Source organism: Euleptes europaea, chromosome 18 (genome assembly GCF_029931775.1).
Source record: "Euleptes europaea isolate rEulEur1 chromosome 18, rEulEur1.hap1, whole genome shotgun sequence".
In the NCBI taxonomy this organism is placed as follows: Eukaryota; Metazoa; Chordata; class Lepidosauria; order Squamata; family Sphaerodactylidae; genus Euleptes; species Euleptes europaea.
In genome coordinates this window covers 32,607,770-32,629,456 of record NC_079329.1, presented here as the reverse complement: position 1 = coordinate 32,629,456, position 21,687 = coordinate 32,607,770, and the positions used below count along the sequence as shown (strand labels likewise).

The following is a 21,687-nucleotide window of genomic DNA, read 5'->3' as shown; positions in this document are numbered from 1 at the left end:
TATGGCTGACCCAGCTTAGCTCCCAAGCTCTGAGGAGCTCAGGCTTACCCAGACTATTTGGGCTGCTGCCATATGGAAGGAATTCAATATTTTGGTGGGTCCATTTAAAAAAACTACTATTGGACACTAGGAGTATTCAAGTGAATGAGTGAGTGCTTCAAGAGCAAACTGCTATTGCATTGATAATTTAACTTGTTCCACTTTCCTGTATGTTATAGCTACCATTTTACTTCTCTTTAGTATGACATATAATATATTTATCTACGTGGTACACTATCTGCCTCCTTTCTCTCTGATCTCCTTTGGGAGACATGTTTCTGCTGTAGCCCAGAGCTGTGAGTACAACAGCTTCAAATCCTCTTCAGATTCCACATCATTGGTACCAGCCAGGTGAAATCCTTATTGGTGAGATTGCAAATCTTATTGGTTACATGGCCTACCACGTTTCCTTCATGAGGCACCTATCTGAGGACTTTATTAACATTCCAGTGTAAGGAATTGATCTTGCATCACAATGAATGATGACTGATTTTATTTTGAAGAGTCCTTATATTTATATGATACAACTTGCTTTGATATGTTTATGCGAAGGGGAAAATGGAAAGAATATGCTGAATGGTTACTAAGAATTTTGGTTACAGAAATGCATTGCTTAAAAACCAGTAAACATGGACTTTTAGGGTTGCAGTCCTCCAGGTGGTGGCTGGAAATCTCCCGCTATAACAACTGATCTCCAGGTGACAGAGATCAATTATCCTGGAGAAAATGACCACTTTAAAAGGTGGCCTCTATGGTACTATACCCCATTGAAGTCACTCCCCCCAAAAATCCCACCCTCCTCAGGCTCTATCCCCAATATCTCCAAGTACTTCTGAATCCAGAGCTAGCAACATTATAGACTGTGCCACTCCCATAACTGAAACAAGGCTAAAGAAAACACAAGAAGGAGGAAATAATAGCTGTGGGAAAGTTTAATGAGATGAGGAATAAAATATCTGCCTGACATGAATTTCTGTACAAATTGTGCCTTGTGAGACAGTATGGAGTACACTTCATTATGTGCAATATTGTACTTGCATTAGAGAGAGGATAAGCAACTAGGGGAAATATTATGAAAGAAAGAGGCTGTGCATGGTTTGACTTCAAGCAGTGTTGTATTCTGCAGTGAAAAGAGAGTGTTTTTATTTGCAGTCTGAATACAAAGTTTTACCAGCACATCCTGGCCTTTATGTTTGCAATTGAGGAGATCAATCAGAACCCTAACATCTTGCCCAATGTCACCCTTGGATTCCACATCTATGACAACTACTCTGATAAAAGATGGACTTACCGGACCATTCTGGACCTGCTTTTCCATTCTAATGGGGTTTCCCCCAACTTCAACTGTGGCATCCAGAAAAATGTGGTAGGAATCATTGGAGGACTGAACTCTGGAACATGCTCATTCTTGGCAGACATCTTAAGTCTTTACAAGATTCCACAGGTAAGCTCAATGCATGGGAGTATGAGATGGTTTTCCCATCACCAACCTCATCCAATCTTTACTTGTCTTTCTGGCACGAATTCCTGGGTCAGAAAAAGAAACAAAGATAACAACTAAAAACAGAGTGAAATATTTCCAATTATATTGTTATATTAAGTCTTTTAAGGACATAAATGGAACATATGAGTTCTAACTCAGCTTGAGAACCAGCAAAAATATGTTCCACATATATGCAAAATTCGTGTTTCCTGAAGAAGAAAATCTGAAACAGGTGAATCCCTGTCCAGATAACAGATCATGGAATTGAAGAGACTGGCGCAAGAACCACACTTGCAGGTCCCATACAACCAACAAATCAATTATGGACTGTAACATTTATGAGTCCAATATAAGGACCAAACTTGTTAGAATATTACTAAGATTATTGTTTTCTATGTAGGCAAGTGGTTATTGTTATATGAGTCAGCAAACTGTGATAACATTACTTGCAATTTGAATCAATATTATTCATTCTAGCCATTATTTGTCTATATTCATTATTGGCCAGTACTGCTGTGATTTTGTCTGACATCCTCATTCATGGTTGACATCTTAAGTCTTTACAAGATTCCACAGGTAGGCTCAATGCATGGGAGTATGAGATGGTTTTCCCAACACCAACCTCATTCAAGCTTTACTTCTTTATCTGGTACTAATTCCTGGGTCAGAAAAAGAAACAAGGACAATAACTAAAAAAAGAAGTCAAATATGTCCAATTGTGCTGTTATATCAAGTCTTTTAAGGCCACAACGTATTTCCAGATTGTCCTTTGACAGACTCACTTCAACCTTCAGCTTGATTTAGCCTGTTTTACTATGACTGCATTTCGGAGGAGCAGATTTCTGTATAATGTGAAGGGTCACGATGCCCTTTTGTGAGGACTGGCCTTCTTGTTTGAAATTGTTTTGCCAACTTAAAGTCAAAGCAACTTTTTGTTCTTGTTTAGAAGAAGAAGAAGAATTGGTTTTTATACTTGCGTTTCTCTACCTTTAAGGAGTCTCAGAGCAGCTTACAATCTCCTTGCCTTCCCCTCCCCACAACAGACACCTTGTGAGGTAGGTGGGGCTGAGAGAGTTCTGACAGAACTGGTCATCTAGGTCATCTAACAGGCTTCGTGAGTAGGAGTGGGGAAACAATTCCAGTTCTCCAGATTAGAGTCCGCCACTCATGTGGAGGAGTGGGGAATCAAACCTGGTTCTCCAGATTACATTCCGCTGCTCTTAACCACTACACCATGCTGGCTCTTAGGAAAAGGACTGTTTTCCGAAGGGAGACTGAGAACTTACAATGTTGCCAAAGAGGCTGCTCTGACTTTTTTTGTTTTCTTTAATTTTTAATAAAAATATTTAAAAGAACACATTGCTTTGATTCCTCTTTATTTGCTTATTAGGAGAATAATCCAGTCCAAGGATTCTTCCCTTTTTGGGGTTGTCAAAAGTCTGGCCAGCTCTTGTAATTGGACAGCTACTATGTGTAGTTGTCCTAAATTGAGAGGGGTCAGATCTCCCCAAAACAGACATCTGTGACAGTATGAGATTGTGATGCAAATCTCAAAAGTTAATTGTGGAGATTACACATTTCATACAATGTGGGTTTAATAAGGGAGAACATGATATCCCATTCGGTGAAGGGGATGAATAAATGCAGAACTGACTGAAAAATGGTGTGGGTAGTGCAGACAAGAATTTTTATACAGCTAGTCACATGAAAGTGCCTTATACTCAATCAGACCATTGCCCCATCAAGATCAATATTGCCTACTCAGATTGGCAGCAGTCCTCTAAGGTCTCAGAAAGAGATCTTTCACAATCCTTGGTGGTAGATGCCATAATCCACTGAGAGATTGAATTTTGAGACTATAATGCTGTCTCCTGTGTAAATGGAAGAATAAGAGGGCAAGGGGTAATATTTAGAAGTTTGTTTCATGTTTTGTAATAGTTGACAAGGAAAGCTTCTGTGAAGGACTCTGGTAGGCCTTGGGTTCTTCTCTTTGTTCTGAATACAGTTATATGTGGTTTACTCAAGAAAACCTTCAGCATATACTTTAGTCATTGCCTTATCCTACACAAGCCTAAATAAATACCAAGGAAGAAAAGTGTCTTTCCGTTCCTTGGTCTGTCTTAGCTGACAGACACTGAAGGTAGATTGCAACTGTCCCTGTATTCAATATGTTTAGACTCAACTGTACTGTGTTGCAAATGTTCAGTTCTAATTATTGCTATTTGCAAGTAGGATGTCAGTCATTAAATCAGTTATTTTTTTCATTTCCTAGATTTCATATGATGGTTCATTTCAATCAACAGTGAATGATTCGGGCCAGTTCCCTTCATTTTATCGCATGGTCCCCAATGAAGCCCTCCAGTATGTGGGAATTGTCCAATTACTTGTGGGTTTCAAATGGAAATGGGTTGGATTCATAGTTCATGACGATGAATCTGGAGAACATTTCTTACAGAGATTAGAGCCAATGCTTTCTAGGAATGGAATCTGTGTAGCCTTCACAGAAAAAGTTCCAAGAAAACTTCATCTGGATAGCATAGATGATGTAATGGAATTTGCTGAGAGTAATATGGCATCTCTTCTGGAGAGCAAAGCAACTGCAATTGTTGTATATGGAGAAACAGCAACCTTTATGTGGTTGGCAAAAAATCTCTGGATGCAACCACAAATGAGTTCCACAAGAAATGCTGAAGATCCAGACAGAACATCTGAAGGGAAAGTGTGGGTTACAACTTCCCAGATTGATTTTGCAGTAATTAATTTTCAGCTATTATTTGATATACAAATATTCCATGGTGCTCTTTCTTTCACAATTCACTCAAATGCAATCCTAAAATTCCAAAGATTTCTTCAGATGAAAAAACCTTCCTAGACTAATGAGAATGGTTTCATCAAGGACTTCTGGGAACAAGTATTTGACTGTGAATTTCCAGAGTCTATTAATCCAACGAATTCTAATGAAACATGTACTGGAGAGGAGAAACTGGACAGTGTTCCAGCAACCATATTTGAAATGAGCATGACTGGCCACAGCTACAGTATCTATAATGCTGTCTATGCTATAGCACATTCCTTGCATACCATGTTCTCACACAGAGTCAAGCACACAGCTGTGGAGGAAGAGGTCAGACTGGCTTTTCCAACTGTTAAGCCCTGGCAGATAATTTTCTCCTCTCCTAAAGACCCCTATATTATATTGCAACATGCTCAAACCACCAATGGCACGTGGGCTCTTGCGTTTTAGTGGGCATCTCCCTCTGTTCCTTGCCAGATGAATACAAGAAAACTACAGCATCCTTACAGTACATTCCTGAGAGTAATGCTTGACCCGGTCTTTGGAGGCAATGTGGCTATGCTGCTTCCAAAGGAGGTTTTGGCCCAGCCAAAACCTCCCAGCGGTGTAAAAAATTAGTGCAACCCTTCATATGGTTGCATGGGAGATAAGTCTCCTAAAAAGGTGGTGTATTTTGTAAAAATAAAAAAGGGGCATTCCTGGCCTGAAAGGGCTTAGGAGGCCACCTAATGGTGGCTCCTCCCCCTGCCTGGCACTGGTATGCCCCGGGAATGCCTCCCAGGATGCTGGGACGGCCTGGGAATGTCTCTCGGGATGCCGGTGCAGGCTTTGATGACATTTGAATGCCGGTGGAAAACCCTGTAGCAGTGCTAGGCAGATATAGCCTTAAAGAATATATATATTCATGCAATGTATGTTAATTAAAGTTAAATCTCCTTCCAGGAGACTGGCAAGTATGAAAACTCCATGCTTTAGCTTCATTGCTAGCTAGCAGTTAGATGTTTCTAGGCTTGCCGCCAGGACCTTCTTTAAAGTATAAACAGATAAAAAAGGAAAAATGCTCTCCTCTTTGAATCCTGGATGGGGGCATGAATTGAATTCATTGAAATGCCTTATTCTATGTGCCTTAAGCATCCTTTCTGTAATTTTCTCACCATATTATACTTAATTAGCTTGACATTGAAGATCTGATTATCTATCTATGCATATCCATATCAGACCTTGCTAGAAACCTTCCTGATAGATTTGAAGGATAAATGTTGTTATGGGATAGTTTATAGAACGATAAAGTTTTTTATGGGATAGTTTGAAACCCTTGAAAAGATGTAATATAAAGATTGTGATGCATAACCACAGATGAAGATTCCCATGAAAAAAGGTGTAAAAGGGGTTGAAAATTGTAACACGGCAGTCTTTCTTAGACTTCCCGGGCAGTGCATTGGTATGCATAGAAACTTTGTTCTGTGAATGTTATGATCTGTGCACTTTACGCAAATCTGTAAACTAGCCTGTTGTGGTTTAAGCCTATAATTTGTTATACTCTTCTTATTCTTTGAGACTCGCTTTTTCAAATTACTGAGATTAGCAATAAAAGGAATCTCTAAGATTAAATAAGATTGCCTTTTAACTTTGGGTAACTATTTCTACCAAGGAACCATACCTTCCAGCAAGGTATACATCCTATAGATCTAGTCACTGACAATGGTAACTGAGCTTCTTCAACCCCGCCGGCGTTCCGGGGTGGTGCTGCTGCGGCAGCAGCGGGGGACATGTGTCCAGGACTCCCTGCCAGCGTTCAGGCCAATAATGCCAATGTAAGTTGCCCGGACACAGGCACGGGGTGTCCGGATGCTGTCATAGCACCTTCCTGGCCTCCTAAGGGCTTTCGCTTTTAGAGCTCAGGAATGCACTGTTAGCCTCATTGCTTCTATGGGTTTCTTACTGGTATTGCTCTAAGCAGATGCAGGAATTGAGGACTTTATACTCTCTTCTTATAAAAGGTAAAGGTCCTCTGTGCAAGCACTGGGTCATTACTGACCCATGGGGTGATGTCACATCTCGACTTTAACTAGGCAGACTTTGTGTACGGGGTGGTTTGCCAGTGCCTTCTACAGTCATCTTCCCTTTACCCTCCGCAAGCTGGGTACTCATTTTACCGACCTCAGAAGGATGGAAGGCTGAGTCAACCTTGAGCCGGCTACCTGAAACCAACTTCCGTCGGGATCAAACTCAGGTTGTGAGCAGAGCTTGGACTGCAGTACTGCAGCTTACCACTCTGTGCCACGGGGCTCTTCTTATAACTGGTATTTAAAATAGTACCAGTTACACTGCCATCTTTATTCAACTGCAAAGTCGCTTCAGTTATAAAATGCTTCATTCACAAAATTTTGTACGGCTGCAATGAAAATACGTTGCCACAGAGTAGTCGCTTAGTCCAAATGGCAGATGTAACTCGGATGTTATTTATTTTATTATTTTATTTTTTTTAAGTGACTTAAGACTCAGACTGTAAACCTTTGTCGGTAAGACCATTTTAGTCCATATATCTTGTTTTATCTGGCCAAGGGCCTCAAACTATCTATCTATCTATGCTTCATTCTGTATCGTAATCCTAGATTTGTTAAAAATTCCATGAGGAATATTCCAACAAAATATCATCCTTTGTTCTCTTTGCATCTAGCTCCACCCATTTCTTCAGAGAATATCATTCAACAATAGTGCTGGAGATGAAACTATGTTCAATGATCATGGAGAATTAGTCGCTGGGTTCGACGTTACCAACTTGGTCACTTTCCCTAATTATTCCTATATCCGAGTCAAAGTTGGAAAGCTGGGTGCTCAGACTTCTCCAGGGAAGGAGCTCACCATTCACGAGGGCAGAATTGAATGGCACAGGGGACTCAGTCAGGTGGGAGAAATGGTGATACCTTGATAGCATATTTAAGGGAAAGGAATAGAATCCCAACTTTGTGCTGTGATTGGTGACCCATAAAATTGACCTACACTGTGCTTATGACATCTCTTTTTCAATAAACTGTTATCAACTCACACAGTATAATCCACTGAGTCACAGTGAGAAAGTTGGAGTATAAAAAAATGTAAATAAATGAAGAAACATAGGGTACCCTTGCACACATCTGAATGCTTTACTTCTTACCATTCCTGACTTAAGATCTACATTCAGGACAGCCTGTCATGATATGAAGCCATGAGGGCACTGAGGTCAGCCTAGCAAGTTGTTTTAGTGATTCGTTAATTTAGCAGGTGTGTTCCGTTGTAGCTCTGTCTTATGCTTTTAGAATGGTACCCTTCTGCGATTGGGAATGGTGGTCCTCTTCCATCAAGTGCACGGCTTTGAGAAGGATGCAAATGGAGCTGTGAGGGAAGAACATGTCAACCCTGAAGATCAATGGGGTGACAGATTTTGCTGCCAGATGGCCCTCACATCCCTTTTACAGTTGTAGCAACCACCCTGTTGTATGATCATTAGGAGGAGGTTTGGAAAGTGCCCTCTGAAATTGTTTTTTTGAAGAACATGCAAGTCTGTCCACTCCCCAAATGGTACACAGAGACCAATACTCAGCACAGTAATATTTAAACTGTTTCTATTATTATGTTGTGTTTTTAAACGTTTAGTGTTGTTGTAAGTTTCTCTGAAAGCATATAGATGCATGTTTATAAATGCACATCCATAGCTTCTCAAGTCTAAATTTTTCTGTTGTTCAAGGACAGAAGCCTCCCTTCTCTCTGTGTAATGACAAGTGCTACCCCGGTTACAGCAGAAAAATGAAGGAGGGAGAGAAATTCTGCTGTTACGATTGTGCTCCATGTCCGCTAGGGAAGATGTCGAACCAAGAAGGTAAGAGATGTACTTTCATTAAATATGGATTCAATCATATATCCAGTAATTCCAGGGGGCAAAAACCAGGAGTGGTATCCAGAAGGGTATTTTAATAACTGCACTTTTGGGAGATGTGAGAAAGAGGTTAAAAGTGGTGTTATTATCCATCTCACTACTTGTTTTTCAGTGAGTTTTTGCAAAATACGTTTGATGAATAACACCAGCGTAGTGAAAATAAGACATGACACATTTGCAAAGATACTCTTCCATTACTGAAGGGCAAAGCAATCCTTTTGTCTTTAGGGGGAAAGCACAATAAGATGTCAAGGAACCCATATAACTTTGGAGGGAAAGTTATCAACTAGATTTTTAAAAAAGACCTCTTTGATATATGGGAAGATTTAATTCCCCCCTCAGGAAAAAAAGAGGAGATGAAGAATTTCATGATCCCGGGTTGTCAACCCTATTTACAGATTAGGACAGCTTCTTCTTATTGTGTGATGAAAGTTTCTAAATAGTCCTATCTTCTTCTTTCAGATATGGATTATTGCAACACTTGCCAAGAGGGTCACTATCCAAACAAGGTCCAAGATCAATGCATCCCCAAGATTCGCACCTTCCTTTCCTTTGCAGATCCTTTGAGTGTTTTTTTAGCCTTTATGGCTGTGTTCTTTTCTCTGACCACAGCTGTGGTGCTTGCCATCTTCATCAAGTACAAAGACACTCCCATAGTCAAAGTCAACAACCGGAGCCTCACATATACTCTTCTTGTCTCTCTCTTCCTTTGCTTCCTCTGCTCTTTGCTCTTCATCGGACAGCCAAACACGGTGACCTGCCCCCTCCGACAAACAGCTTTTGGAGTAATCTTTTCCATTGCTGTATCTTCTGTGTTGGCAAAAACAATAGTAGTTGTGGTGGCCTTTATGGCCTCCAAGCCAGGCAACCTTTTCCGGAAGTTGGTGGGGAAAAGACTGGCATATTCTATTGTCATTTTCTGCTCCTCCATTCAAATTGTCCTTTGTGCTCTTTGGTTGGGCGCTTCTCCTCCCTTCCCAGATTTGGACATGCATTCACTGAATGCAGAAATTATAATGCAGTGTAATGAAGGGTCAGTCAGCCTGTTTTATTGTGTCTTGGGTTATATGGGCTTCCTGGCCATTGTCTGCTTCACTGTGGCTTTCCTGGCCAGAAAGTTGCCTGACAGTTTTAATGAAGCCAAGTTCATCACTTTCAGCATGTTGGTCTTTTGCAGTGTTTGGCTTTTCTTCCTGCCAACTTACTTGAGCACAAAAGGAAAAGACATGGTGGTCTTGGAGATCTTCTCCATCTTGGCCTCCAGTGCTGGGTTATTAGGCTGCATCTTTTTGCCAAAATGTTACATTTTAATAGTAAGGCCTGAGATGAACAACAGGGAGCATTTGATAAGAAAACAAATTCTAGTCTGTAATAAAAAGGTAAAGGTCCCCTGTGCAAGCACCGGGTCATTCCTGACCCATGGGGTGACGTCACATCCCGACGTTTCCAAGGCAGACTTTGTTTACGGGGTGGTTTGCCAGGGCCTTCCCCAGTCATCTTCCCTTTACCCCCAGCAAGCTGGGTCCTCATTTCACCGACCTCAGAAGGATGGAAGGCTGAGTCAACCTTGAGCCGGCTACCTGAAACCGACTGTAATAATTAAATGTAAAATCGTCCCAGTGATCCAGCATACCCTCTTGTGAAAACAAATGCAACATAAGGAAGCCAGTGAAGTTATTAATGATGATAGGTCATACTTTAGAAACTGACATGAAGAATAGCTTTACTGTGGCTGACCCAGCTTACCTCCCAAGCTTTGAGGAGCTCAGTCTAACCCAGGCTATTTGGGTGGCTTCCGTATGGAAGGAATACAATATTTTGGTGAATCCATTTTAAAAAGTAACTACTATTGGACACTAAGAGTGTCCAAATGAACCATCAACAGCTCTTGAATTGATAATTTAAATTATCCCCCTTTCCTGTCTGTTATAGTTACCATTCTACTTCTCTTTATTATGATGTACAATATATTTATTTACCTGGTAAACTATCTGCCTCCTTTCTCTCTGATTTCCCTTGGGAGACATGTTTCATCTGAAGCCCAGAGATGGGAGTACAACAGTATTGTGTTGCAGGCAAGGAGGGAGGGCTGGAAGCTTAGTCTGGAGAACAGTCCAAGGTCATTCACAGTTCAGGCAGAGTCCAAGATCTCAGTACAGGCAAGGGCAGTTCAAGGCGTTAGTCAGAGTCAGTCCAAGAAGTCAGGATACCAGGACTCCAAAGTATAGTTGGGTAACAAGGCCGGTACATAAGGAGGTTGGTGACAAGTTGCTTGCACAACAGCCACACCAAACTGATGGCTTAAATCCCTTCTCCTGCTGTTGTAGCAGAGCCAGCTGATGCTGATTAGGCTGAGTTCACAGGTGGTGCTTCAGCCCTGCTCTTCCTCACTGCTGCTGAGGAGGTTCCTCTATAAAGCCTTCAGTCTTGCACTCTGCCGTCTCTGCTGCATTGCCAGACGAACCTGTCTTCTTCTCTGATCCAGTGGCCTTGGCGAGGCCTCTGGAGACACTGCATGTTGCAAGGTGTCAGGTCCAACTGGAGTCCTTGAATGGGCATGGTGAGTCCTCTCCTGACTTTGGCTGATCCTCTATTCTGGCAGGCTTTAGACACTGTGGTTGTTCCTGTGGGACTTCTGCCTGAGAATGTCTCTCTGTTCCAGCTTCTATTTCTTCTTCATCAGAGGAAGTGTCTGCAGGCTGACTCATGACAAACAGCTTCGAAAGATCCACCGGGATCCATGTTCTACACATATAGAGGATGTTCACACATGCCAGCCCTGACACAAAACCTGACTTGGGTAGTGGCGCATAGTTTCAGGAATGTATTGGAAGTTTCTAATCACTTTACTGTTCTTCATGGTGGATTGGATCTACCATGATGCTCCTTTGCTGCTGTCATCCCTGCTTCATAGGTATTCCTTTTTTTAATGAATTTTATGATTGCTCTAATCTCCCTTTTGGTCTTGACCAGGATAGACTGAATATGAAATTCCCAACACAATTTATTGTTGAAAATAACCCCGGGTATTTATATGGCTGCACCTTTTCGATTTTATATTCACCTATCACTCAACTAAGAACCTTTTGGAGTATAGACCCCAGTTTCTCATATGATAATTTGTCAAATGCAGCCTGGGAATCAATAAAGGCCATGTGTTGGACTCATGTAGAACACCACCAAGGTCTTTAACATATTTATGTTCATGAAAGCTTAGGATGTAACAATTATCAATAGTTGATCTACCCTTTCTGAATCCTGATTGTGCTTGATTCATTATTGATACAGATTCATCCCACAAATTATCAGACAATAAGGGATGCAATAGATCTATACCTGAAACCATGGAGAGCTGCTGCGAATGTTGATAATGCTGTACTGGATGGAGACCAATGATTTAACTCAGGCTAAGGCAGATTAATGTGTCACATGTGGTTAAACCTGTGATGATAGAAAACAGCCGTGAGGCATGGGTGTGGAATGATTTCAGATATGTTCCCAATAATTGGGGGAGGATAGAATGTGTGACAATAGGAGTACCCTTACCTCCAGTATTTTTATGCTGCATTATATGTGTGTACGTAATGTATGTGTATGCAAAGTGCCTAAAATTGCAGTTGACTTATGGAGGATGGTTTCCCTTCCTCTGCAGAGTCTTGGCGGTCTCTGATCCAAGTACCAACCCTGATTATCTGCTAAGAACTGACCAAAAAAATAGCTCTGCCATGCTGCCTTCCCTCCCATGCTGTCTAATACCAGTGAGCAATTGAACCATAAAAGAAGACAACATTATAGTCCTTTGAAACTCCTTTGGAGGAGATTCACACCCTTTCCAGAGGCATTGGAACTCACATCCCCCAGAACAGCAATTTGCCCTATGGAGAACCATACCAATACCCTTATGTGGAAACAGCAGCTCCTGATAGCACTATAAATGAAGGAAATAACCTGAGGAAATGAGGAAAATTACTAGGTTTGTGCAAAAAAAATGTTTTTTGGTAAGTTTTATGTCTGGGTTTATTGGGCCCTATGTTTTTGGTAAACCCAGAATAAGCTGAATCCCCATACCGGTAAAGGAACATTTCAGCTTTATTTCCAGGTTTACTGAAAAAATTCAGGTCCATTATAGTCTATGAGGATTTTTTCTAAGCCCCTGTGGGGGCATTTTTTGAGGTAGAGTTCCCAAATTTTTAAGGTAGCTTCAAGGGACTCTCCTTGCATGAACTCCTATAAATATAAGTTAAACTGATGGAGGGTTGATGATGATGATGATGATGATGACCAAAAGCAGGTTTGCGCGCATCTCCCTCTGTTCTATACCTTCTGTATGAAACTATATGAAACTACCCATTCACTCTGGTCATCTTGGGAGGCCCTGCATCAGGTACCCCTTGTCAAATGAGGGTAGGTGGGTAGCAGCCTGAGAGAGGGTCTCCTCAATCATGTTGCTAATACTTGGAAATTCCCTCACCAGGGAGATTCTTCCTTCTCCTTCTATCATTGACTTACACCACTGAGTGGATACTGTTTTTTTCTATTGTTTCAGATACCCCACATATCTCTTATTGACCCTACTTTCTGGTTTTTTTTTTGTTATGTTAATAAATCTGTACAGAATTATTTACATTTTAAAATCCTATTTAATATTTTAAATGTTTTTAATGTTTGCCACTTACTGGGGAAAGGGAGAGGCTTTGTTCCTTCTCTTTTCTGCCTTCTCGCATATACAATGAACACAATGAGAGATCACTTGAGTAAATGGTTGTAAAAATGTGATAAATGTTTGTAGGGATGTTGCACATCAAATTGAAGAGACTGTCAACAATCAATTTAGGGAATAAGAAAACAACTCCATGAAAAACGTAAACCAGGTCCACACCAGTTTGACGCTCACAGTTTGCATAAGGAGTCTTAGAAACGATAGATTTCTGCCATATCGCTGAAGTACATATGAACGAGAAATATTAATTGGTGTTGTTTTCATTTTTCCTCTTCTTAAAGAGTTCCCTATTGTTTAGCTCAGGCTTCAGAACAATAATGTAAATTTTGGGGGTAAAAATGCAAACAAGTAACCCAGCACCAGAGACTAAGATAGAGAAGATCTCCACAGCCACCATGTATTTCCCCTTGGTGCTCAGGTAAGTTGGGATAAAGGACAGCCAAACACTACAAAAGAGCAACATGCTGAAAGTGATAAATTTGGCTTCGTTGAAAGTGTCCGGTAACTTCCTGGCTAGAAAAGCAACGATGAAGCTGACTATTGCCAGGAAGCCCATGTAGCCCAAGACACAGTAAAACATGGCTGCTGAGCCCTCATTACATTCCAATATGATTTCCTCATTCCTTGAGAGCATGTCCATATCTGGGAATGGAGGGGAAGTACTTAGCCAAAGAACACAAATGCCCACTTGAACAAGGGCGCAGGAAAGCACAACAGAATATGGCAGTCTTTTCCCCATAAATAGTCTCATCCTAGATCCTGGTTTGGTAGCCATGAAGGCTAAAACAACAGTAATGGTTTTGGCCAGCACAGTAGCAATGGCTACTGAGAAGATGACACCAAAAGTCATTTGTCGGAGAAGGCAGGTCACCTTTCCGGGCTGCCCAATGAACAGCAAAGAGGAGAGGAAGCAATAAACAAGGGAGATTAACAGGATATATGTAAGACTTCGGTTGTTGGCTTTGACTATGGGACTGTCCTGGTGCTTCACAAACATTCCAAACATCAACACCGTGGCCAGAGAGAAGGAAATAGCCAAGGTAGCTAAAGTGATACCTATTGGTTCTTTGTAAGAAAGGAAGCTTGTATTTTTGGGAACACAGTGATTTTGGTGATGGTTGGAATAATGATCTTGTGGACATTTGATACAGGTATCCATGTCTGGAAAAAAAAAAGAACAAAGGAGTTCATATTTAAGTGTTTCAAGACATTTCCTTTATGAACCTTTGTTAAGCTTCATTCTCTTAACCTTTGCCCCCTACTGCAGTATGAGAATTATTTCTAGATAAGAGGGGATCATAACTTCTGGTTAGACTGGAATCAGAGGTCCCGTCCCCATAGCTCATGGCTGTTAAATCTAGGGAAAGGAATGAATGGGATGGAGCTGAGGAAATCTGGTCCTCTTTAACACTGGCTCATTTAGCAGGTTGTGTTAAGGATTTTTGGAGTTAAGCTTGTGCAGCCCATGAAATGCTCAAACAAATGGCATTCAAACAGAACTAGATTTTCAGTTAGTCTCCATAAACCACAACAGTGGCCAATACAACCTGCTGTTGTGAATGGTCCTGAAGTGAAGACCATCCCCAGGACAACAGTCTGGGACCCTCGTATCTTCGGGACCGCCTCTCCTGGTATATCCTTCGGAGGACATTAAGATCGTCTGATGAGAATTTACTGGTGGTCCCTGGCCCTAAGAGTGTGTGGCTGTCCTCAACAAGAGCCAGGGCTTTTTCGGCCCTGTATCCTGCCTTGTGGAATGTTCTGCTGGTAACATCAGGGCCCTGTGGGATCTGAAATTTTTCCGCAGGGACTGCAAGACAGAGCTTTTCCACCAGGCCTACAACTGAGGACAGCTGCTTATATCATCTTTACTAGCCTCCCCACCCTCCCTTGAATGGGAATAATATAGATTGAAGAGTTGCCACCTGTATGGTGCCTACAGCTTATTTAGAATTTGTGCGCCATTCTGTTAGGGTTTTAGAGTTCTATAGTTTGGTTTTATTAAGGATTATATATATTGCTTGTTGTGCTTTTATGATGTTACCTGCCCTGAGTCAGCTTGCTAATAAATAAACAAACAAACAAACAAACAATGAGGGCTGAAGCATATAAGAGTCTGACTAAGGGGTGTCTGTCTGAATCACAGAATCAGTCTAGGTGTGGCATCATGTGCAAAACAAAAGAATAAAATAGAAAAATGGAAATCGGCATGGCCTGGTATTCTTGGATTATTATTTTCTTTGGCCATCAAGTCACAGTTGTCTTATGGTGACCCCTGGTGAAGTCTTCAAGGCAAGAAACATTTGGAGGTGGTTTGTAATTGCCTGTTTCTGATGCCTTGAGAGCAAGTCCATATCTGGGAATGGAGAGGAAGTAATTAGGCCAAAGGACACAAAAGGGAGCAGGAAAGCACAACAGAATATGGCAGTCTCCCATTCAAATACTTGCCGAGGTTGAGGCTGAGTGTGTGTGACTGGCCCAAGGTCAACCCAGCAAGTTTCCACGGCAGAGTGTGGATTCGAACCAGGCTTTCCCCGATCTTAGTTTAACCACTATTTGGGAATCTTATTAATTAAAGAGAAAACCATCATGTGGCAGGTGTTCCCAGATGCTCAAGATCACATAATGTATAGACCATCCTTAACATTGTTCTTCTTGAATGTAGCATATTAGAGTATATGTTTAACATTGGGTCTCCTACCCTTTTTCTCAGAGATCATTCCTTCCGGACATGGAGCACAATCATAACAGCAAAATTTCTCTCCCTCCTTTTTTTTCCTGATGTAGCCAGGACTACAGTTTTCACTGCAGACAGAAAGAGGCACAACCTATTCATATACAGAAAGGGATATTAGCACCTAGTATATTGAGAAGGACAGGTCAGTACATCCTGGGTTATTAACAGTGGAGTGACAGTATGTGTAGTGGTTCTAGTGTTGGACTAAGATCTACAAACTCAAGTTCCAAATCCTTTTCTGCCATAGATGTCATGCAAGAACCATAGATCAATCATCCTTTCTTAGCATACACTACCTCACAGGGTTGTAGTTATTTGGAGAAAAATGCTGAATATAAATATCTAAATAAAAATGAATGGTAAAAAACGTATTTTACTGTTTCTTGACTAATTTCAGATCACCTGTGATGTGTTACTGATGCACACAACAGAGACCGTGATCATCCAAATGAAATGCTGCCTTTCAAGCCCCATATTAATACTTATGGCAAACATTTTCATTTTGAATTGTAATTTGATCAATAAAGTATAAGTTATATTTTTATACTGTATGAAAAATTTGCAAACAAAGACTTGCATCACTGTTAAAAGAACAGCTATGGGTAATCAGTTAAGATACAAAAAATGACACTGAAACACATGAAGAACACCCTGCCCTATAATCAGTTTTTAAGCATAAGAAGTACTGCACTTATAATGAAGAGTGTTCTCATGAATCAAAACATCACACGGAAACATATAATACAGAGGTAACTGAAGGATGTGTTCAGGTGTGCCCAAATAAAAGCAGTCTATTAAAATATGAAAGAATATCATCATGTTCAAAAAGAAGTAAAAAAGAAAATCCGTATTTAAATTCTGAATGCCCATGGCACCTTAGAATGCCAAGTTAGACCCGTCAGAGCATGCAAAAATGCCATAAAAATTGCCAGGTTTGCCAACAGTAATACTACTTATGTTAACATAGCAGATGTTTACAGCAAGATCTGTGTGTGGAGCACTTCCACCTTAGGGTAGTTGTGTAGCAGCCCATTCCTGAGAGCTGACGAGGCCGGGGATGGCTTAGCCGTGGCAGTGCCCAGCTCCTCCAAAGAGGTTTTTCCACTGCAGTGGGGGGGAAAGGGACCTTTTTAAAAATAAAAAACTGGAAAACCCCATTGAAAGCAGTGATGCTGCACCAACAAAAAGGTGGTGCAGCACAGCCATTGCTTCAAGAGGCATTCCTGGGCTGAAAGGGGTTAGAAAAATGCCTAGCGGCAGTTTGGCCCCCAAAACGCCCTGGGAATGGCTCCTGAGATGCCAGCGCGAGGAATCGCACCATGAATATGCTGGTGGGAGGCCAAGCCGCCATCCATGGGCCATGGTGCCACTGCAGTCCAGGGGGGCGGTGTACGTACCCCTATGCTGGCGTCCATGCCAGTTTAGATGGTGCAAGTGGCATGGACACTGGCATGGGGTCATGCCGCCTCCTAAACCCATTCAGCCTCAACTTCAGGAATGTGTTGTTATAGTACCCTGGGATAATGAGGGATTAAATTAATCCAATTGTGAGAAGAAAATTTATTCAACAATATTTAACTATTTGCAACTCTGCAAATTTGATTTATTGTGACACATATTTCTACAATGATTTTTGAGAAGGAAAACCACCAGTATTTTTTTTAAATGTGCAGTTTTATTACAGTGACTATCCTAAGCAGCTGTACTTAGAAGGAAGTCCCATGGTATTAATAGGACTTACTTCCTTGAAAAGGTCCTTAGAACTGCAGCTTTAGAATGGGATCCAACTAGTTTTCAATTGGTGGAAAAGGGAGAAAGGGTCCTCTTTGACCAGTCAGTGCTGGGGATCATGGAACTTCCATGGGTGGGGGGAACCATTTGGGATGGAGGGTATACATAGGAGGAGAATTGAGTGGCCTTGAGCAGCAATGCTAACAGGAACCAACCAATGAAATTAAAAGTTGACTGTGACCTCATCCCATGCTTCAAGTGCTGGTAGAATTCTGGGAGGGGGGGGACAACTTCTTTTGAGTTCTTCACACAAAAGCTTCTACTTCTGAGTCCCACCTGTTTAAAGGTTCTATGCCACACAATTTTATTGTCATCAATTGTTAATTCTTTGCCAGGAGGAGCCCAAGGATCAAGTCTTCCCACTTTTACTCTAATGAAGGAGCCATTTGGGAAAGTGATCCAGTTAGTAACATCGAAACCAGCTCTCAGTTCCCCGTTTTCATTAAAATGCATGGCGTCCCCTGCAGTGTTGTGGAATGTGATGTTTCTTAGAAAATGATGCAGCTAGTGGAGAGAGAGAAAGAAATAAGAATTGTTGTGAGCTTTGCAATACCTTGACTTTGCATGATTCAGATTATTTCATGTAGCCATTGCTTCTTTGGTAAAATGTTGACATTTTCTTCCTTGTGTGTAGAAATTAAGAGAAACGTGATAAATTATAAACTTCAGCTCAGAAACCTGAAATACCCCATTGTAATACAGTACCTGCCATGGCTGCACATTCTGAAGCACCAACTGCTCTCCTTTGAACAGTTGTCTCTGGTTGAATCTGGAAAGGTATACGGCCTGCAAAGCATGTGCCACAGCATAGACGGCATTGTAGACACTGTAGCTGTGGCCAGTCATGCTCATTTCAAAGAAAATCCCAGGAAGAGTCTCCAGCTTCTCCTGTCCTGTGCAAGTGTTCTCGCTATCACCATGAATGCTGGAAACTTTCAAGGAACAGCTGAATGCCTGCTCCCAGAAGTTCTGGATAAAACCATCTCCTTTTGCCCAGGAGGGGTTTATGGCTTGAAGAAATGTATGGAAACTTGGTGGCTGATTGGAGTGAACTGCGAAGGATATGGTACCATGGAAGCTTTCTATATCCCAAATCCTTTGAAAGGACAGGGATTCAAAATCCCATTGCGATGTAACAATCCATACTTTGTGCAAAGGTGGAAGTGAGATAAAGGGTGCTAGAAATAGCAGCAATCTTAAAACATATTTGGATGGATATTCTGCATAAACAAAACATACAGTAGCTTTGTTATCAAAAGCAACCAAAGACATTTCTGCCTGTCTTAAAATTGAGTCTGTCACATCATTCAGATAAGTCAGTTTTGGTAATCTCAGAGTGAAAGCAAAGCAGATGTCATTTTTGGACAGCAGTGGTACCACCGTTTGCAAAAACCTGTCACCCCTGTCATCATCCACAGCTAAGAGCCCAATCCATGTCCAATTGAAATGCCGAAGTAAGCGGATAACTCCCATGTATTGATAGGCTTCCTTTGGGACCATCTGGTACAAGGAAGAGAACTGAGTTTCATCACTCTGTGCTGGGGAAAATGATCCATAAGTGAGCTGAAAGAAAACATGTAGGTATATTTTTTCCAGATGAATTACTACAGATTGTTCAAATGTATGTCAAAAATATGCAAGTTCCCCACTTTATTTTATGCGACCTACTTGTGTCACCTTGAGGTTGGCAATAATGGTGGCCATGTTTACGGACGTTTCAGAATCAAGTCCTCCAATGACAGCTGTCAGAGTTTTAAAAATAGCACACTTGTAGTTGGGGACAAACCGCTGCTGTGTGGAAAGCAAACTCAGGATGGCTTTATTGGTCATCCTTGCATTATAATAGCTGTTGAGGATGCGGACACCCAAAGTAATGTTGGGCAAGATGCGGGGATTCTCATTAATCTCCTTTATAGCAAATGCCAAGGCCAAGATGTGCTGGTAGTTCTTTGGCTCTGATCTGTAATTAGAAGCACAAGCTGTTCAAAGAATCACCCAAAGTTTATCTGGGGTAGTTTGGTAGTGAGAACTGGAAGAGAGGTTTGAGGAGAAATCTCCATACTTCTGCATTTCTCTGGGGAAGAGAAGTTGTTTGATCTCTAACTTTCTTCATAGCTAGGCAGCAGAGTCAGAATAGGAACATATCTCAGAAGTTCTGGGAACTGAAAGGAATTTGTGAAGTTAAGAACTGTAATTCTGTAACACCTTAACCAACTAAAATCTATGCCTTCTCAGAAGTGAAACTTATAAAACAGCTCTAGCTCTATGCTTGTACTACATACAGTTTTCCTTCCAAAACCATCCCTTGTAAAGTGTTTAATAAATCTTTGCTTCTTGTTAACTTAAAAACGCCTCTGTTGTCTCATTTCTACTGAGGTAAAATAAGTAAAGTGGACTAAGGAGAAAAATTAAAACTCCAATCAAACATTTTGGAAAGCAGTTTCTCTCTCTCCCTCTGCACACGCACTCAAGGAATCATAATAACTTACGCTAATTTTTTTTGTAGATTTTGTTTTGGTCCATCTATTGCAAACCAAATGATTACGACTATATACACTCACAAAGGTCATACGGCAACATTTCCTAATTGTATGTGGCTGGAGTACTTTTAATATTGTGATGAAATGAAATATCACCCTGCCTAATGTTGCCAACAACCAGGTGGGCCTGGAGATCTCCCACTATCTCTTTTTTTAAATAAAGTTTTTATTGTTTTCTCATTTTATACATCATAAATCATTTTCCATTAATACTTAACAATATGAAATTGAATCTATAAAAATTTCTAATCTAAAAAATAACAAAATATAATTGACTTCCCCTTCATTCTTTTGTCCATAATTAAATTGTATAATCTTTTGCTAACAGTATAACCCCCCTGCTCACTTTATTAATATCTAATTTTATCTAATTAATATACCTGTAATCATCCTAATATTTTCACTATACCAAATAAATATGAGGGATTAAATCAAAGAGTATCCTTTAAAATGACCCATTGAAAAATATTTTTCACAGTAATGAAATAGATCTCCCACTATCTCAACTGATCTCCAGACAACAGAGATCAGGTCACCTAGAGAAAAAAGCCCCATTGGAAGGTGGACTCTATGGCATTATACCCCATTGAAGTCCCTCCCTTCCCTAAACCCCAACCTCCTCAGGCTCCGCCCCCAAAATCTCCCACTGGTGGCAACCTTACCAATGTGGCCTGAAGGGAAATTCCTTCTTGACTCCAAAGAGGTGATCGGCATTACCCAGGGTATGTAAGAAAGAACCACGAAGGCCAAGCACTGATTCATCCCTTCCTGCCCTCCCTCTCATGATCTGCCTAAGTTGACAGAATCAGTATTGTTGTCTGTTGGCCATCTAGCCTCTGCTTAAAACCCCCCAATAAAGGCCACATCCTCCCAAGGAAGCCTGGTACACTGAATAAATTATGCAAATGGTAGAAGAATACAAAGAGCAGTAATTGATTATAAAATATGAATATGAAGAATTTAAGTAAGAGGCCTTCTATTAAGTGTGCCTATAAGCATGGATTCCCAACTTACCAGGAGTCCTCTTTGCTGCCCGGGCAGGGGAGGAGCATAGATGAAGGCAGGTTGGAGGCAGCTGGTCGCTGGGCGGCAGCGAGCAAGAGCGGTTGAGCCGGCTCTCGCTCTTGCGGTGCTGTTTCCCCGCTGGCCCCGACCAATCGGCTTCCTCGAACAGGTTCAAAATGAACATTTCGGGTTCCGGGGGTGGGAGGGTGGGTGGAGTGACTCAGCAGATCAGACGGAGAAGGGAGGTTTTCCCTTTGGTCTGTCTGCCCTGCATAAAAGCGGGGATTTTGCAGCAACTGGGCTCAGTCGTCGCGACTTTGTCCCATCCCTCCCTCCCTCTATTACGAATTGTTAAGTGTTCTTTGCTTATGTCACAACTGGGCGGTGGCGCATGAGGCTGGATTCTATTTGGGGCCTGCATGCCCCTTTCCCTACTGTGGGGGATCCCACTAAGGGATTTGACGGAGAGGCTTGTGGTGAACCAGTCCCAGCTCGGGGGGCTAATGGTTAGCCTCACTAAGTGGCTGAAGCCCAGGTGAGTCCCAGTATCGCCGTCCCGGCTACCCCCAGTGGGCTCGCTGGGGGTAGGGTTGGCTCTATGGTCCGCATTGGGGTCAGACCATGCCAAGATCCAGCACTCATGCTACGCCAAAAGAGTTTCT

General features: G+C 41.5%; 2 protein-coding genes across 2 annotated transcripts; one reads left to right on the top strand and one right to left on the bottom strand.

Annotated features, from left to right (window-relative positions):
• Positions 1-431: 431 nt before the first annotated feature.
• LOC130490871 (vomeronasal type-2 receptor 26-like) lies at positions 432-11,628 on the top strand. The gene is made up of 8 exons (XM_056864675.1): positions 432-490; positions 1,192-1,483; positions 4,794-4,922; positions 6,997-7,224; positions 7,616-7,730; positions 8,044-8,175; positions 8,695-9,611; positions 11,521-11,628. The coding sequence occupies exons 1-8, from the start codon at positions 432-434 to the stop codon at positions 11,626-11,628; spliced, it is 1,980 nt and encodes a 659-aa protein (XP_056720653.1).
• Positions 11,629-13,196: 1,568 nt separating this feature from the next.
• On the bottom strand, positions 13,197-21,209 carry LOC130490870 (vomeronasal type-2 receptor 26-like). Its single transcript, XM_056864674.1, has 6 exons — positions 21,035-21,209; positions 19,149-19,459; positions 18,186-19,043; positions 17,757-17,984; positions 15,654-15,780; positions 13,197-14,113 (listed from the first exon to the last, which is right to left on the bottom strand). The coding sequence occupies exons 1-6, from the start codon at positions 21,207-21,209 to the stop codon at positions 13,197-13,199; spliced, it is 2,616 nt and encodes an 871-aa protein (XP_056720652.1).
• Between the last annotated feature and the right edge of the window lie 478 nt (positions 21,210-21,687).

Coding starts and splice junctions, on each gene's coding strand:
- LOC130490871 (XM_056864675.1), top strand. CDS start 432: ATGGCCTACCACGTTTCCTTCATGAGGCACCTATCTGAGGACTTTATT. Junction 1,484..4,793: donor GTCTTTACAAGATTCCACAG/GTAAGCTCAATG, acceptor GTTCCTTGCCAG/ATGAATACAAGAAAACTACA. Junction 8,176..8,694: donor GAAGATGTCGAACCAAGAAG/GTAAGAGATGTA, acceptor TTCTTCTTTCAG/ATATGGATTATTGCAACACT.
- LOC130490870 (XM_056864674.1), bottom strand. CDS start 21,209: ATGTTCATTTTGAACCTGTTCGAGGAAGCCGATTGGTCGGGGCCAGCG. Junction 17,985..18,185: donor AGAATGTGCAGCCATGGCAG/GTACTGTATTAC, acceptor TCTCTCCACTAG/CTGCATCATTTTCTAAGAAA. Junction 15,781..17,756: donor GGCATAGAACCTTTAAACAG/GTGGGACTCAGA, acceptor GTATATGAATAG/GTTGTGCCTCTTTCTGTCTG.